General features: G+C 37.6%; 1 protein-coding gene across 1 annotated transcript in view; it reads right to left on the bottom strand.

Annotated features, from left to right (window-relative positions):
• THADA (THADA armadillo repeat containing) overlaps window positions 1-17573 on the bottom strand; it is a 148406-nt gene that overhangs the window by 50836 nt on the left and 79997 nt on the right. The window contains exon 30 of the mRNA XM_072333041.1: window positions 5011-5126. Within this exon, the coding sequence (XP_072189142.1) occupies window positions 5011-5126 (116 nt within the window). The remainder of the gene's footprint in view (window positions 1-5010; window positions 5127-17573) is intronic.

The raw sequence follows: 17573 nt of genomic DNA, 5'->3' as shown, positions 1-17573 counted from the left end.
CTATTTTCAATTTCTGAAGAGAGCTGTGTGATGCACACAGTCCACAGATAAAAGATATTTCAGTACACTTCTTAATGCATAGATTTTTAAAGACAGAAATAGAGGAGCAGAGAAGTTTAGAAAATGGAAACATGCCAGGACAGACAGGGCTTTTGAAGGACAAGAAGGTTTGTCTTAATGCAGTAGAAGAGGAAGAGGCAAGGGATCTATCCCAAGAGCAAGCCAACCCTGCCAAGGAGGTGGTTCTTATTTTCTCCTTTCTTGTTGCTTTCTTGCTGCTCTGAAAGTATAAATAGACCTTCCAGCTCCCAGATAACATCCCCCTTCCAAAGGAGGCTGCCTGCAAACCTGCAAACAGTCCATAGTCAGCTTGCATCTACAACTGAATGTGTCCGCATTTGCCTCTGGAAATTTTTCACGCTGCTACCATTAGAGCACAAAACTGCTTTGTTCACTGTTCTCTCTGCTCATCGGAAATACCTGCTGTCTGTCCAAAGAGGCAACAAGAAGAATAAAGGTCTATTTGGATCACACACTGTTAGCCACAAGGTCCTGAAACCACAGTGAAGCTACACACTGAAACACACCTTGCATGAAGTCCCTCCCAAGACGGATGCCCTACTTGCCATCACATTACCCTGCCAAAAGCAGATGGGAAAATGGGCCCCAAAGGCTATCCAGAAGATCACAGCCATCAACCTGATAAGTTAATATATGCTATAGCATATATTAACTTATGCTATATATATATAAATACACACAGCTGGACCATCCCAGAGACAGCCTTAAGAAAGCCAAGCAAGTATATACTTGAACAGTGCACCACTCTCCCAGTGATTTTAAGAAAGACCTAGAATTACTTTTGCATGTCCTTGTTATTCGAGCCTGAATCTTGTGCTCCTACATCAGAACCAAGCCATAAGCAACCCTATCCATAACAAAGAGCATCACAAAAGAGCATGGGACAACTGTGTGACAAAGGTAGGTGCACACAACAACACTAGTCCAGAATTACAAGGGATCCTTTGCAAAATGCAAAGCCAGTTGGTTCTGTACAAATCTATTCCACACTAGTTTAAGGAAAGCAGTGTTAAAAATAAGCTTTCCCAGTGCAGATAAGCTCTCAGTTGGAAAATAGCACATGAAATGAGGTTAGCAGAACATGCTATTTGATGTCTGGCAGAACCTCAAAGTCTTTTTCCCCCCCTCCTGTGGTATCCATTAAGAACATAGAGGGGGTAGGAGGAAATCAAACTAAAAGCCCTAGAAGACAGCATCCTACAGCAAAGCTGTGCAATGACATGATTTCACAGATTTTCCAATACCAATACTTTGCTATGCCAAAGGCTACAAGTGAAACAAGACAGATATTTCCGGGACTTCTGTGTACCAAATCACCAGCTCAAAAAGCTGTTCTTTTACTTTTCTGTATTTTTGAACCAGAAGGCACTTAGAGTTTACCTTGTAGCTCCGTGGAATGCAGCTGAGCTAAAAACTTGAAAATTACAAAAAAAAAAATACAACACAAAACCTACTTTTACTCACATAAAAGGGATCTGAACCCTTTCGAAGGCATAGTTTGATATATTGTGTTGTTTGGTTTTTTTTTAAAGCTTTCACCAGATTACCTTCCACCACCTCATTCCATCATCTCAGCCACCCAAAAGACTCATTTCATGCATTCTTAAAACCTTTGTTCTTTTCAAACATCCCGCATCTCCCATCTTCGCAGAAAAATGCAATTACATAACTGGGCCGGCAGGAGCAATAATATCACTGAATCACTTTGGACTAACAAACAAGCGTATTTTTAGAACAAAATAAAAAAGGTCAAATGAAGCATAAGCCTGTAAGTGAAGTTTCAGATTTTACCTTGAGAAATGGAAGACATTCCTCACTCACCATAACATGAAAACCAGAAACATTATTTTTGAATACTCAGATAAATTAGTATTTAAAAGATATGCAAAACCCAGGAAGTTGGTGGGAAAAGTAGCCATGTCTCATTATCATAAATCTGCCTTAAAAAAAGACAGAAAATACAGTTGAAAAATATCGCTGTTTTGAAATTCAGTTCAGGCCTTTTATTTTTTTACTTCTCTAAAGCAAAATCAGAAGAAGGAGGAATGAGAAAGGAAGGGATAAGCCTATTACAGGGAGTAATGCACCACCCTCTCTGGCAGCAAGACTAAGTTATGACTATTCAGCATTCCATTCTACAAGCCTCATAGTTCTACTTTACATAGCCATTTCTTATATGGAGTAAATTCCAAACCAAACTGGATTATTGTTGCCACGCTTCCTCCCCAGGTCTATAACACTATTTTGAGATGAAACTATCGGAACTGGCACGTTTCAGATGCGGCTGCACATTGGTACAAAATACACTTTGTTTTGTTCTCATTCTTTTTTGTACCAACAATTTTCAGTTTTCTGTTTTAGCTTCAGGCACTGAATAAAAGAAATTTATCACTCCAAAGGTTTAACAGTCATCACAGACCATCATCAAACTACATGTAAAGCAAAACATATCGCTTTCTAGATGCAACTTTTATCTGTCATGTTATTATCTTGATGCTTAGCCTCTTAAGATCCTTCTGCAGTTCTTCACAACAGACTGTTTGCTGCACTAAATAATTAACAACAACAGCACATGTTGGCACTTCATTAGTCACCGCTTCTTCAAAGTCACTGATGCCTTAAGTATGACAGAGCCTGACAAATCCCTATCGGATTCCCTATATAAATTAAACATTTTACTTTAGGACAAAATTCTTTAGGTGTATTACTAGAAAGTCAGAAAAGAGGAGATTTTCAATTCTTTTCATCTGCATTTTTAATTTGTAGCAAATCCCAAGCCCTCTGTGTTCCTTGAGATCTATAGGAAGCTGAATCACAACTTAAACAGTGTGCCAGATACTCATTTGAAATTCTGCTATTATTGTGATTGCTAGTTTTAATGTCACTCGTGATGTAAATAAAGATACTGACTCTGCTGAGGTTGATAGAGTAACATTACCAAATGTCATTTTTAATGTTAAGATGACACTTTTATTGCTCTTAATGATGACTTTGACACAGCTAGAATGCTGCCATGACAACAATCAAGCACAACATAAAAGTGAAAACATCCGCTCACTTGGTGTAAATCAGTTTATTTACGCCCTTCATTATCAGTGCAGCTATAATTACATTCTACCAGAAGACTGATAGGTGGCATTTATGTTCTGAAATTTCCCTATTATATGCCTCTTGGAGAAATCATTTGTTAAGTAGAATTGACAGATTTTTCCTTGTGAGTTAAAAGGCTAGTAGATTTTGTTTTCAGCTTTATTAGTCACTGTAGTCCCAACACACATACACATGTAGAAACAAATTTGGTTACCAAATGTTTCATGGATATTTTGCTTGTCTTTCTCAGTTAAAAAAAGAAAGAATGGAAAACAGACAGACCAAAAAAACAAAAGCCTTGATTTAGTATTGCAAACTTGTATGCCTGTTATCTAAAATGTTACAATTACTTCAGAAAGATGCAAAAAAGTATGTCAAGCATTAACCTTAACCTTAACTAAGACTATGAAAAAGAGGCTACAACAAATAGACAACCAAAAAAATGGACAGAGGGTTAATATTAGTATGTACAACTGTGCGTTTTTTTGTTGTTTTTTTTTTTTAGACAGATGAGATAGGGAAAATACATTTATTTAGGTAAACACCTCTATCACGTGCCACAACCTCAGAGACTCAAAGTACTTCCTTTCTCAAGATAACACCAATAAAAGTTGGTAGTAACACGACTAGTATATTAGAAAGGCTAGTTCTGAAAACAAACAACCTTTAAAAGGACAGAATTTATAAAAAATATCCTTTTCTTGCAGCATGGACTTCCTAATCTGAAATCATATGAAAACCTTTATTATTTTGTTGTCAAAAATAACCTGTTCTCCTCTCATGTGGACTCAGAGCATTAAAAATCTTTTTCCACTTAATCTGACAGATGTTCCTTCTCCAGGCTTTTTCCCGAGTGAAGTGCAGACTGCCTTAATCACATGCTTCGTTTCACAATTACTTACACAAAGTTTTACCTGCACTTTCACCACTCTTACTCAAAATATATTGCTGTAATTCTTAGGGATCAACCACAACTGATTATCCTAACGCACTTAACACTGGCAAAAAAACTTCCTCAATCCTGGAGTTACCCATAAATCTTTTATGATTTTACTCTTGATGATCATCAAACAAGACAGGCTTTTATCAAAGATCCACACTGGACTCCACTTGTTACCTGTCTTCACTGTGCAAATTGTACTCTGCAATATTTTACTCATTTAACTATGCAAGAACTTGTGCTCTCATTCCATAATGATTGCTTATCTTAAAGCTCTCGGTGAGGAACTTTCAAAAGGAATCATCAAGAACAAGCAGATTTCCAAGTTACAAAAATAAATTATTTTTTTTTAAATAATGTTTCTTCATTGCAGTATGTAGGCCATCGGAATATCCTTTTAGAGAAACATAAACGAAGTGTTTCTAGAATCATCTTTGTCTGTTTGTGGCCATCTAAATACTTCTGACGATTTCAAAATATGCTATAAAGTTTTTCTATTTCTCTTTTTCTAAGGGCCAAGTCATAAAACGAGCCATAAAATCTTAGTATACACGATATATTATTCTTAACCCATACAACACTCATCTTTTCCTCAAACATGCTGCTTCTGTAGAGACCTTTTAATGACTAGACTATGACATTTAGCTGAGAATAAACTAAAAGAAGACTGAAATACAGCAAAGTATGCTGGTAAAGCATATTTGTGTTTTTTCAACTCTTCCTATTTAGGAAAAAAAAAGTCTGGGTTAAAAATACAGCATCTAAATTTTACACAATTCTTAAGAGAAATTAATAGAAACAATGTTTCATTTAAAAAAATCAGCCATACATATATGTTTATTTATATACAAGTATATATATATATATAATATGCATATATATCAAAAGTTTCATCTTACCTTTTAGCCAGCCACAGTTTGCTTCCTATGCAGGCAATGATGTCACTGAGTCCCTGCTCAAAGTCTGAATTACCAAGCTGTTTTGAATCCAAGTATGACTGCAGCAAGTGAAAAACCTACATAAATAAATAAATAAATTTAAAGGAATATATATATATATTTTAAATTGAAACTAGTTTCTGGATACTGTTTTTTTTTTTTTTTCATCAAATAACTCAGGTGAAAATCACCCTCAAAATGAACAACTGTTACACAGGCAAAAGCATATATTCATTTGGGGCAGCAACATATGGAACCTTCAATTGCATATTTGTTACAATTCATTTTTCACGGCAAGTGAATAACAAAAGAAAGCATTCATGCACTTGAAGCAGCCAGAGCACAGTCTGATGATTATCTTCTGGCCATGCTAACTTGAGCACCACTCCACTTCCAACCTCTTCTCAGTGCCACCTGCTTGATGATGCCTGCACCACTGCTAGTGGAACATGCTGGGCAGCCCAGCACAAATTCCCACAGCAAAACAGATATAGATTAATTTTTTTATCAGTGCTTAGGTATCAAATAGCTATGATTGGCAAACCCCTATCCAAACTTAAAATGTAGGTATTCCAAGACATGAAGCCTAATGACTCTATATTGGCTCTTCAGGGTGTGCAGCACCTGATGTTCTACATATGAGCAATGAGTTTTTTAGAGGAAGCAGAATCAGCATACATAACCACTCTGAAGTGTTGACAGCAAACTATCTTTGTTCTTATTCTTGAGATACTTCATTCTGGACTCACAGCAAACCCAACAGACAGCTGGCTTTCACTGAGGAGGAAGTTCACACCCTTTTCTCTGCAAGGACAGAGAAGGCCAAACTCCCTGTACAGTGCTCTGTTATTGCCTCCAGAGCTTGTTGTGAAAGCCTAGTAGGCATATCCCAGAAGTTATGAAGGGAAAAATTCAAGATACCAACACAGAAGGCAGGACCTGTAGCCCTTCTGGTCAACAAAGCAAGTAATTCCTGTTCTCTGAGACCTTTTTGTACTGTTTAATAACAAGTTCTCCAAGCACAAAGAGGAAATATTTAATGACAGATGAAAGCTGATACCTGCTGCAGAGCAGACATAACTCCAGCCCATTCCCTGTAGGACTCCACACAAAGAGTGTGACACTCTTCAGACACAAGTCACAATGCCTATAACATTCTACATTGCTTTCACCTTTCTCATTCACATGCAAGTGAAGAGACAATGGTAATTAGTAATGTAATTTCTAAATAGAAAAATGTGAAGATACATGCAGCAGTATTAAAGTCTCATGGGAAAGATCTTGTTGAAGTCAAGGCCTTTTGCATGCACAGGTAATTTGGAAGCTAGAATAGCAGGAGGAGGGTGCTGACTCTCCCCATTTGACTTATCTTACAGCCTCTAAATTTGAAAATCCATTTGCCTAAAAGATACACTGATAGACATGGCAGGGTTTCTATGCAAACTGAAAAATTATGTCCTCCATCAATTATTCATTGCAACTACTGATATGCTGAATTTAGGAAGGTTTAGAGACGATTTCAGACCATTTGAGCATGTTATACAAAAACACACAAATCTGAGATTATTAGCAGCACACTGTACTCATAAGAATGTTATGAGTAACTGAACAAACTGGAGCCTTTAGTTCGCTGTGGGACAAGAAAAACCACTACATCCAGATTTTTACTTCTCAGACCTTGGTTTCCAGCTATCCCTTGCTCCTGGGGTTATCTTTTTTGTTTGTTTGTTTGTTTGTTTTGGAAACACAAGTACTGCTGCATAGCATTAAGTTGACACAATTTCATTTGGGTTATTTTTGTGAAATTATTCAAGAGGAAGAACAGCTGCAGTAGTTTGAAACAAGCACAGAAACAGAAGAGATGTCAAGAGACTATCTAATCTGTGCAAACACTGAAGTAGGGTCTAAGAATTCTCAGATGAAACAAATGTTCATCCATCCTAATCTAGAAACCAACCAATAAAGCAGACTTGAAAATGGCCGTAGGCACCTCTTCAAGTGTTTCATACTCAAAATTCAAGTTCTTGAATTAAGGTGCTATTTTTCACTACCACCCTCACAGTAAACAACTGTTCTCTAGACACCATTCAGTTGGTTCGGATTTTTTCCCCACTTACTGAATACAGTGATGCAACTGGCGCCCATATGACAGGAACAATGAAATGAACTCTTCTCCCTGTGTTAACAGGTGTTCCTGTGTGCAACAAACATCTGGAAATTTAGCAGCCTGGAGTTTGTTTTAGATCTTCTGAACTCCTACCTACTAAACATCATTTTGTTGAGAGTTGGTTATCTATCTAACTTTCCCAAGATCACGTTAGAAACTGACCATTTTCCACAAGGTACTTTGCAAAAGTACAAGTTGGAAAACATTTGTGAGTTTCACCAAAGATCTCCACCTTCAGTCCTATGCCAGTGCGCTCTTGCCTATGTTGCGGTTTGCTTATTAAAATAGTTCACAGTTACCTACTTAAAATTAACCTTTTTCATGAAAAACCATGTTCAAATTTGACATTACTACTAGTTTTTCTATGTATTTTGTGGATTGCTCTTCATCTGTTAAGCAATGGATAATTTAGAAGGGATTGAAAGAGGAAAATAATGTATATGAAGAGGCTCTTCTTATTGCCTTTTATATCCTCAGCTAATTGAAGACCATTTGATGCCTTAACCTTCTTGATTTTATTTTTCTGCACTTTTGTTAACTTCCAGGAATTACAAGAGATTTATCTCTAAGCAATAATATAACAGCTGTTTCACAATTATGAAGGGGCTATCATATTTTTTCCTAGAAGTTCAAATTAATTTAATTTCGTCAGCTTGGAAAACAACTCCCAAAGTGCATCCCTCCTAAATACACCAGAAACCTACATAGTTGATAACTCCAGCAAAAGGACTTGAAAAACAGAGTATTGTGTATATAAAAATAAAGCAAATTTGTGAATTTAAATTAGTCCACATAGGAAATTCCGTACTGAAAATGCAAGCAGAACTGTTCTGCAATTTACTTTCCAGATTGATCGTATCCTTTCAGTATGGTATTATTCAAACAGTAAAAAAAATAAAAGGACGTCACGAGCTATACTTAAGCAGCAGAATTAGAAGTTACTCTAGTTTGATTCACTTCAGTGTTGGCATTCATCAAAGACAATGTTTAAACTACTGTGGTTTACCTTGGTCTGATATTTGATACATGCAAAATAATGATTTTCTTGTTTCAATGCAAGTCCTCTATTATTTATTCACCAGACTTTAAAGACCTAGTAAGCCTTCCTACAAAAGTATTATTTTTTCATCATAAGAGTTTAGAATGTCTAACCTAAATTTTAAATTGAAATTAACGATGGCATGTTTGATTCAAATCTTTCCACAGCATTTAAGGCAAGCTAAAATTAGAGATGCCCAAACATGCAATCTGTAGAAGTTAACTACAGAAGTGCTCCACTTTCAACACACATGAAATGCTACTGTATGGTTTACATGGTGGCTGCTCCAAAACTAATGCCTCCTGTTTTACTATATTGGCCTGTGAAGTCAGATGCTGATGTAGGTGGTATGGCACCCAACAGCCCAGGGCATGACACCTGAGAAGAATACAAGCATGTTGTCTGGACTTGCAGAGATGGAATTAGGAAAGCCAAGGCACAGACAGAACTGAACTTGGCAAGGGATGTTAAAAACAACAAGAAGGGATTCTACAAGTACATAGGTCAGAAGAGACTGGCCAAAGAGTGCACACCCCCCTTTGCTAAATGAGAAAGGATAACAGGCTACAACAGAGATGGAGAAGACTGAGGAACTCAGTGGGGTCTCTGCCTCAGTCTTCACTGGTAGCCAAGATTCTCACATCTCTGAACCTAAACCTCCAGGTGGGAACTGTAGGAGCAAAGTCTCTCTTACTACAAGAGCAGAACAAGCCCGTGACTGACTCATGGGATTGAATGTGTACAAGATGACAGAATTATCTTTCAATCTGATATGAAGTAAACACAAAGACAGATACCACCTTTAAGATGCTGGGAGTATTTTTCACAGGACTGAAGACACAAAACCCAAAGTTAGTTCTGTGCACAGAAGATGGACAGGTTGCTAGATGCTCACAATCCTTTACTCCTCCAGCACCAAGCTGTGCAGGTTTGTCAAAGTAATACACTGGGAAAAAGCTACTGACTGCCTGTCAGCCTGGGCAGAAGCTGTTAAAATGGTGCAGGCCATGTGAAGACCGGGTACTTTGATTCATTATGAGTAGCACTTTCTAGACACTGACCATACTGAGACTCTTTGGCTCACGATGCTTTACCAACACTGAGCCAGCAGCAGCCAGAACCTTGTCTCCCTTCCCTGTGCCTGGAAATACTTTATCCTTGTTCCTCAGCTTCAGAATCCCCAAGAAAAGGGAAAGCGTGAAGGAGAGAAGAAAGAGAAAGGGAAACACGCAGTTTTGTTTCACTGATTGACATACAAAGCAGAGTTTTCTTTGTGCCTAAACACAAAGCACAACTTAGACATAACGTTTTCCAGGTATTTGTTTTCTATAAGTGGGGAAAACAAAATGAAGACTGCCTTTTAAGCAAAACAAAGATTAGATATCAGTGAATTCAAATGTATTACTCATGTGAAGCAGGAAGAAATATTTATCTCCCCCACATCAACTCTGAAGCGATATGAAGTTGATCATATCTTTAGAAACTGTCATATCAGCTCAAACTGCTGTATTCAAGCTGTGAAATACATATTATAGTAATGAAGCAATGTAATGGAGAATGAAAGCTTATATAAACTTTAAAAAAAGTTCCTTTAACTTATTTTTGTGTCTGAATATCTACACTGGAATTACAATGCAACATTTTAATAACCATAAATTTAATCAAGCTTATCTATTATGTTGTTTTTTGCTTAAAAGACAATTAACTTCTAAAGGAGGAGCTAAGGTTTCTGAAGTTATCATCAACTTTAACTTCAGACACAAAAGTACTGACACTTTGTGTGCATACACACATGTTCATACTTAAAAGAAAGCAGCTTCCAACATGAAGCCACACAAAGTGCCTTTATTAAATAAACAGATTTTCCAAACACTTTGAAGGTTATATAATTGCACACTTCTCAGTGAGGTAGAAAAGTTAAACTTTTCTCCCCTTAAGCTGAGCTGAACCAATAAAAACTTCAGCATGCACGCCCTCAGCTATGTTTGTATGAAATTAAGTATACAGTACAAATATTCACATTCCTAACTGCAAGACTGAAACAATGCTCTCAGTGTTCGTTTCAGCACTTCTTGAAAAGAGCAAACTGACATCACACTACAGCATACATTCTCAGCAGAGATCACTTACATCCCTGAAAGATAATAATTAAAAAAATAATACAGATGTTTCATCAGCTGAAATAAAATGCTGTGTAAACACGAAGCTTGGAAAAATATGCCGCTCACCAAGCTGTGGAGTTAGAAGCAACATGGAAAGAGGGAGGGACAAAAAGAGTGTTTGCAAAATGGCAGCAGAGATCATTTCACTAAGCTCAATGTGGTATTTTGGAGTTCCTCTATCTAAAGGAAGAGCATAAACAGACTAATGAAAAATCCTCCAACAAGCCACATTTTTTCTTCTTCTTTTTTAAGACAGATACGATTTTACTCTTATTGTATGACAATACAAATGCAAAGTTAATTTAATATCCTGAAAACTAGACCCAGTTTTTCGTTTCTTACTAAGACAGAGTAGATAAAATCTGGCAACATGCTGTGACAGGTGAAGATATTTTTTATTAGGACAGTACAAAAGTTCAAAGCTACTATAATTTTCTCCAGTGAAAAACAAGCACAGAAAATTATCTTATTTTTCAAGGAAGAACAGCATAAAACAGTGTGTTAATTACAAGGAAACTACAAACTGCAACTACCTCCCCAGTCTTCCAAGAAGATACTTAGATAAATTTTAGTTTATAGCTATTTACCTTTGGTTTTCTTCCTGCTCCACAAAATACACACACACACACACACACAAAATCAATGTATTATTTTAGTACCAGCATGTATGGCATGAACACAGTCCTTCGAGCTTATACAACTTTGAAGAACAAAAGCAGCTACACAATAACTGTGTAAAATCAGTGTTGAATCAGTGACTTTTAGGAATGCATAGGTAGCAACGGTGAGGCTAAATAAACCAATTATTCTGCATTCCTGAAGCATGGGTTCAAATTTCATTTGAATAGCAACTATGTGGTAACAACCGTAGTTGAGACATCAGAATACATACTGGTATTGCCAAAAAAAATCAGTATGAGAAGTCACAGAGAAAATGCAGGCATGCAATGCAAGTAATGATACATGCAGCAGTGTGCCCAGGTGGCCAAGAGGGCCAGTGGCATCCTGGCTTGTATCAGGAATGGTGTGGTGAGCAGGACTAGGGAAGTCATCCTGCCCCTGTACTCAGCATTGGTGAGGCCTCACCTCGAGTACTGTGTTTAGTTTTGGGCACCTCAGCACAAGAAAGACAAGGAGGTACTGGAGCAGGTCCAGAGAAGGGCATCGAGACTCATGAAGGGCTTGGAGAATCAGCCCTATGAGGAGAGGCTAAGGAAGCTGGGGCTGTTTAGTCTGAGGAAAAGGAGGCTGAGGGGAGACCTTATCGACCTCTTCCAGTACCTGAAAGGTTCTTACAGTGAGAGTGGGGCAGGTCTCTTCTCACTGGTGACATGTGACAGGACGAGGGGAAATGGCCTCAAGTTACACCAGGGCAAGTTTAGGTTGGATATTAGGAAACACTTCTTAACAGAAAGGGTAGTTAGGTACTGGAATAGGCTCCCCAGGGAGGTGGTTGTATCGCCATCCCTGGATGTGTTTAAGAGCCGTTTGGATGTGGTGCTCAGGGATATGATTTAGCAGAGGGTTTTTAGAGTTAGGGTACTGGTTAGGCTGCGGTTGGACTTGATGATCTTCAAGGTCTTTTCCAACCTGGGTAATTCTATGATTCTATGCTCTTGATGTATGCATGGCAAGCAAGTCTTGTGTCAGGTATGAGAAGATCACCAGTGTGACAGACTAAATGTACACATGAACCCTGCACAAGAGGTGACCAGGATGTTGGGCAGCTTTGTGCCCAGACAGTACAGGCAGTACCCATTACACCATGGACTCTGACAGCAGGTGATTAACCCTCTGCCACACCAGCAGTAAATATTTTCCATTTATTTCCATATTTGAATGACAATGCATTGAAGAGAAATTTCAAATATTCATCAGTTTTTGCGATCTCCTCATAAATGCACTGTTTCAGTAGCCACCACTTAACTACACTGCTTGTAGTCCTGGATCATTCATATATGCACCACATTATTGAAAGAACCATCCCTTTGTTCCTACCACCTCTGTTCTTTGAAGTCTTTAATTTCATGCTTTTGATTTCATAACTGACAAATCAGATTATGATTTCTGCCAAATGTAAATGACAGGATTGTCATAAATTTTTACTATATACAAATATTATTTGATTCCTCACGTCTATCTTGGTATGAACTAACAAACTCAATCTGAAGTTGTAATATTTCCCCTTGCAAATATTTTCCTGAAAATCGAGATTCTTTCCGACATTAAAGCAACAGCTGGTTCACAATTCAGTTTTTCCATAATTTCAGCTTTGTTCTGTCAGCACATTTCATCACCTAATTACACAACTTTGGTTTATTATTCATGAGAAAGTAAGGCCTGTAAATCCTTCCTCCAGATACGTCCATCAAAATTCATAAAGGCAGGTTTAAAGCAGAATCAAGTTGTTTTAATTAAAATGCAGGCAAGCGTGTTTTGATTGAATTAAGATGTTGTAAAATAAGGTATGAAAGTGTCTGAAGTAATGAATAAAAATACAATACTAGTTAACTCCATATAACTGAGCAAGAATAACACACCTGTTTAATAGTCTGAAAATTATTAACGCCACAACTAATGAAAGGTACAAAACACTAAAAAACAGCAATAAAGCTTTTTTTTCCTCATCAACAGATACATACCACAAAGCCACAAGACTAAAATGTTTTCTTAAGATTGAAAGTGAGCTCTGTTTTTTGTCTAAAACAAAGCTAACAAGTAAAATTTCACAGATTAAAATTCTTATACAATGCCAGTTTTATTTGGAGGAAAAACCTATTTTAAAAGGAGGATGGAACTAAATCCTACCTTAAAATGTCAGCATGCCACAAAACAAAACAACAAAAAGTTTGCTTCTATCTTACACCACTAGTGTTTGGGTTTTTTTGGCTCAAATATCATAGCTGTATTTTCTCTTAGAAGTACCTGGTTTGCCCATTCACACAGAAATCTGGTAAGTCTGTTTTACTACTTGGATTTAAGGTACTTTTTTCTTTTTTTATTTCTTTTTCTTTTTTTAAATCTAAGAAACAATTCAGGATGGAAAAGATCTTTAAGATCATCAACTCCAACCTCCCAACTGACACAAGCATACCACTAAGCCATGCCTTTTAGTGCCACATCAACGCATCTTTTAAACATCCCCAGAGATTGTGACACCACCACCTCCCTCAGTAGCCCATTCCAACACATGACCACTGTTCCATGAAGAAGTGTTTCCTGATCTCCAACCTAAACCTTCTCAGAGACACTTGAGACAATTGCCTTGCACTCTATCACTTGTCACCTGAGAAAAGATATCAACAGCCTCCTCACTGCAACCTCCTTTTCAGGTTGTTGTGTAGAGTGATGCTATCATCCCTCAATCTCCTCCAGATTAAACAGACTCAGTTCCCTCTGCCCTTCCTCATAAATCTTGCCTTCCTGTCCTTTCACCAGCTTCACTGCTGTTCTCTGCACGTGTTCCAGTAAATCTGTGTCTTTCCTCCAGTGAGGGGCCCAAAACTAACCATTGTACTCGAGCTGTAGTCTCACCAGAGCTGAGTACAGGAAGAAAATCACTTCCGTAGTCCTGCTGGCCACAACACTTCTGATGCAGACCAGGTTGTCGTTGACCTTCCTGGCCACCTGGACACACTGCTGGCACATGTTCAATCAACTGTCGAGCAGCAACCTCAGCTCCTCTTTTCCTGGGCCATTTTCTAGCCACTCTTCCTTAATCTCATAGCACTGCATGGCATTACTGTGATCCAAGTGCAGTGCCCAAAATTTAGCCTTGTTGAATACCATACAACTGGATGTGTTCCACCAGATCCCTCTGCAAAGACTTTCTATCCTCAAGCACATCAACATTCCTGCCCAAGTCATTCATCTTATTACTAGAGATACATGCAGTGAGCAGAAAAGCCTAACAAAAAGACCTACAGATTGCCTGATGGATGAGAAAAGGATTAGTAGACAGCTCTAAGAAAAAGCAAAACTGACTGATGAGTAAGCATCACAGACACATTCTAACCAGACAGCTTGACCAGACACAAAAGAAGGTACTTGTGGCATTTCTACTTCCTGCAAACATACCTATTGTCTTCACAAGTAGCAAGCAAACAAAACCTTGAAGTCTAAAGAAATTATTAACCAACCCAAAACCCTAACAATAGGAAGGATACAATAAATTTTCCTCTTCTTATTCCTTGCCATCATCAAAATCTATTCATGATCATAATTCTGGTACTTTCAAGAATATAAAGCTTTATCCCTCCTTTCTTCTTTTCATTTTATTTTATTTTTTGGGGAGGGGGAGTGAGGCAAGGGCCACAGTGTGGCAATTTAGAACAACTCCTTTCCACTGTAGGCCGCATAACAAGCTATCCTGCAAATATTCACATGAAGAGACAAAATGCAAACAAAAGTCCAAGGTACACACCCTTGTTTACTGAGAGATACTTACAATTAGGAAGATTTAAGGATACCCCACTGCCACTGAAAGGCTGACAAAATAGACATAGTCAGTAAGAACATGTTTATAAAGAGTGCTCAAAAGTACTCTGCTACTTGACCCTGTAGCTGTGCTGCTTTCAGGAGAGCTGATCTTTTGTCTCAGGAATGCCTGCATCAACATACAAGCTGAGAAAATAATTAGAACTAAGCTATAGAGATTTGATGTTCTCATTTCTAAATTCATATTATAACTTATTCACAGCTTCAGAAACTAATTCTCTTCTCCTACTTGTAATTTTAAATTCATATTAGAGAAAATAAGTATGCCAGTCTCCTGCTTTCAAACAAAAGCATAACATTCAGTGTTTTTAAAGCCTAACAAATAATTTGCAACATTAAATATCCAAACATAGCTAGCTATAACTATTAAAAAATAAAAGTGGTGCTTTTCAAAGCCATACTACAATTTTCCTAAATCTTTAATACATCGAGACAGTTATTGTACATTAAGACTGTTGTTGTACACACCTCTGTGTATAAGGGATGGACTTATGCTTCAATTTCTGCATGTTTACAATCATACTGTCACCAATAATGGTTCCATTTACACAGTTCCATCGAACAGTAGTATTACTGCCCAGACCCTGAACTCAAACACCAGTCACTTCAGTTGTTAAAGTGGAGCCTGATTCTCTACTAAAACACTTTATATCTGGGCAGAGATCACTCCCAGCAGCCAATGTGGTTGAAACACCTACTCCGGAAAGTTAGGAGGTATGACAACGTGCACCCAGATCATGATATCAAATCATCTCAGATTTGATAGCCAAGAACAGCCCTGCACACATTTAAATTACTATCATGAGTACAGCCAATGAGTTTCTTCCTGAAGAAAAGAGATATGTATTAATGAGTACCTCTTACTGAAAAAAAAAAAAAAAGAAAAAAAGAAAAATGATCATACCTGAGTATGGACTTAAATGCAGGTAGAATCCACAACAATTTTCTTCTTCCAAAATTAACCCTGACAAAAATGAATGCACAACTAGCATATGGAATAGAAAGTAACTTCCTGTCTAGATAACACAGTTAATTTGTGCTTAACTTACAGGGGAGACAAAAGAAAGTCCTACTGTAAACAAATATTGAGTAGTTCAGCTTTACAAAGTCAGTATATATACAGTAACATCTAGAAAGTAATCTCTGCAAGAAGATCCCACTAAATTGTGTCATAAGATATGGAAAGGATAATCTTTGGACCAACAGCCCTCCTACATTCTTAGTCTTGTTGCATACAAGGCACATTGTACTACCAGTGGATAGACATATTTCCAACAGGTCACACTGCTTGAGAAGTAAGAGGACTGAAACAGAAAATATCTTTGTACTTCTACTGCACGAATGCAGAAGAAATAAAATTCTCATTTGCCATATTGAGTCTCAATTTTTTTTTTATCTGTCCCCTCAAATTCATATTCCAAAAGGACGAATATACAAAATTGTATTTCAGACAAGGAAACAGATAAAGGGGGTTATTTAAAATCTACAAGGGACACATCACAGAGACAGACAAATCAGATCTTTAAGAGTTCCAACTCACTTGCAGTATGCATGCTCATGAGAATTTACCTGGGGAAAAAAGACTGACTAGATTATGCTTTTAGGCATACCTCTTAAGAGAGCACTTTGCTCTCCAGAGAGAATAATGGGAAGATTACATACATGCCAGTAAGATCTGGAACGTATCACCAAAAGCATACAGAAAATGTAAGGTGCTGTTTCCCCACTGTTTATCTATTTCAGACCACGACCTTCCTAGTTTTCTACTGGTAACACGTGTCTTTTGAAACTATAAAAACAAGTCCATAGAAATATAGATAACTTATGATGAAACTTAAACTACAGCAAAAATACATGAATCATTCTGCTGCTGAAACTCAGCAGATTTTTGCCTTACGCATATGGACAAGCTATTTATAAATTCTACTTCCCATCAGGCTCAGCATGATGTCAGCTTACAATAACAAGTTAATGTTAATGTTTTCCAGTAATTTTCACAGTGCCATTTAACTGCAAGTGCCCTGGCCAAGGTAAACTTAAGGGCAAGGAAAGGGCTAACTACATAATCACAGAACAACCTTAATGAATTTCACATTTATCCTTTGAACAATTAAAATTCTACCTGTACTATATTTCTGGTTTGTTCCCAAACCTTAATCCAGCCAGACGATTACATCTCCCCAGAATAGCTCAAATACACCTTCTGATCTTAATTATCCACAAGGCCTTGTGGAGTTTTTCAATTCCCCCCCCCTCGACAAACAAGCATCTGACATTACCAAGGAAAGTGCTGAAGTCAAAGCTATCAAACATTTTTTCTAGATAGCTGGTGCACTTTGCTTTGCCATCAGCATTACAGCATATGCAAACTACATTGCATCTGCAAGTGCAGCAGGGCAGACACTCCAAAGTAAGATGATGGGAATTCAATGGAGCTTTTCTATTAAGAGGTGCTAAAAGCTGCTTGGGATGACCTCTTCTTTAGTATTGTTTTCCTTTTGCTTCTTCCATGTTCATGCAATTGGTTGGATACATTGTTGACGAAAGGGAAAAGGAACAGCATTAATAGCAGAGTTACTTTTTGAAAAGCTCTTCCAGCACATTTCTAATTCAAGATTACTTTCTCCAACACCTGCGCATGCTTGCCTTTCATTTGATT

Source organism: Excalfactoria chinensis, chromosome 3, assembly GCF_039878825.1.
Source record: "Excalfactoria chinensis isolate bCotChi1 chromosome 3, bCotChi1.hap2, whole genome shotgun sequence".
In the NCBI taxonomy this organism is placed as follows: Eukaryota; Metazoa; Chordata; class Aves; order Galliformes; family Phasianidae; genus Excalfactoria; species Excalfactoria chinensis.
This window is presented reverse-complemented; position numbering and strand designations above follow the sequence as displayed.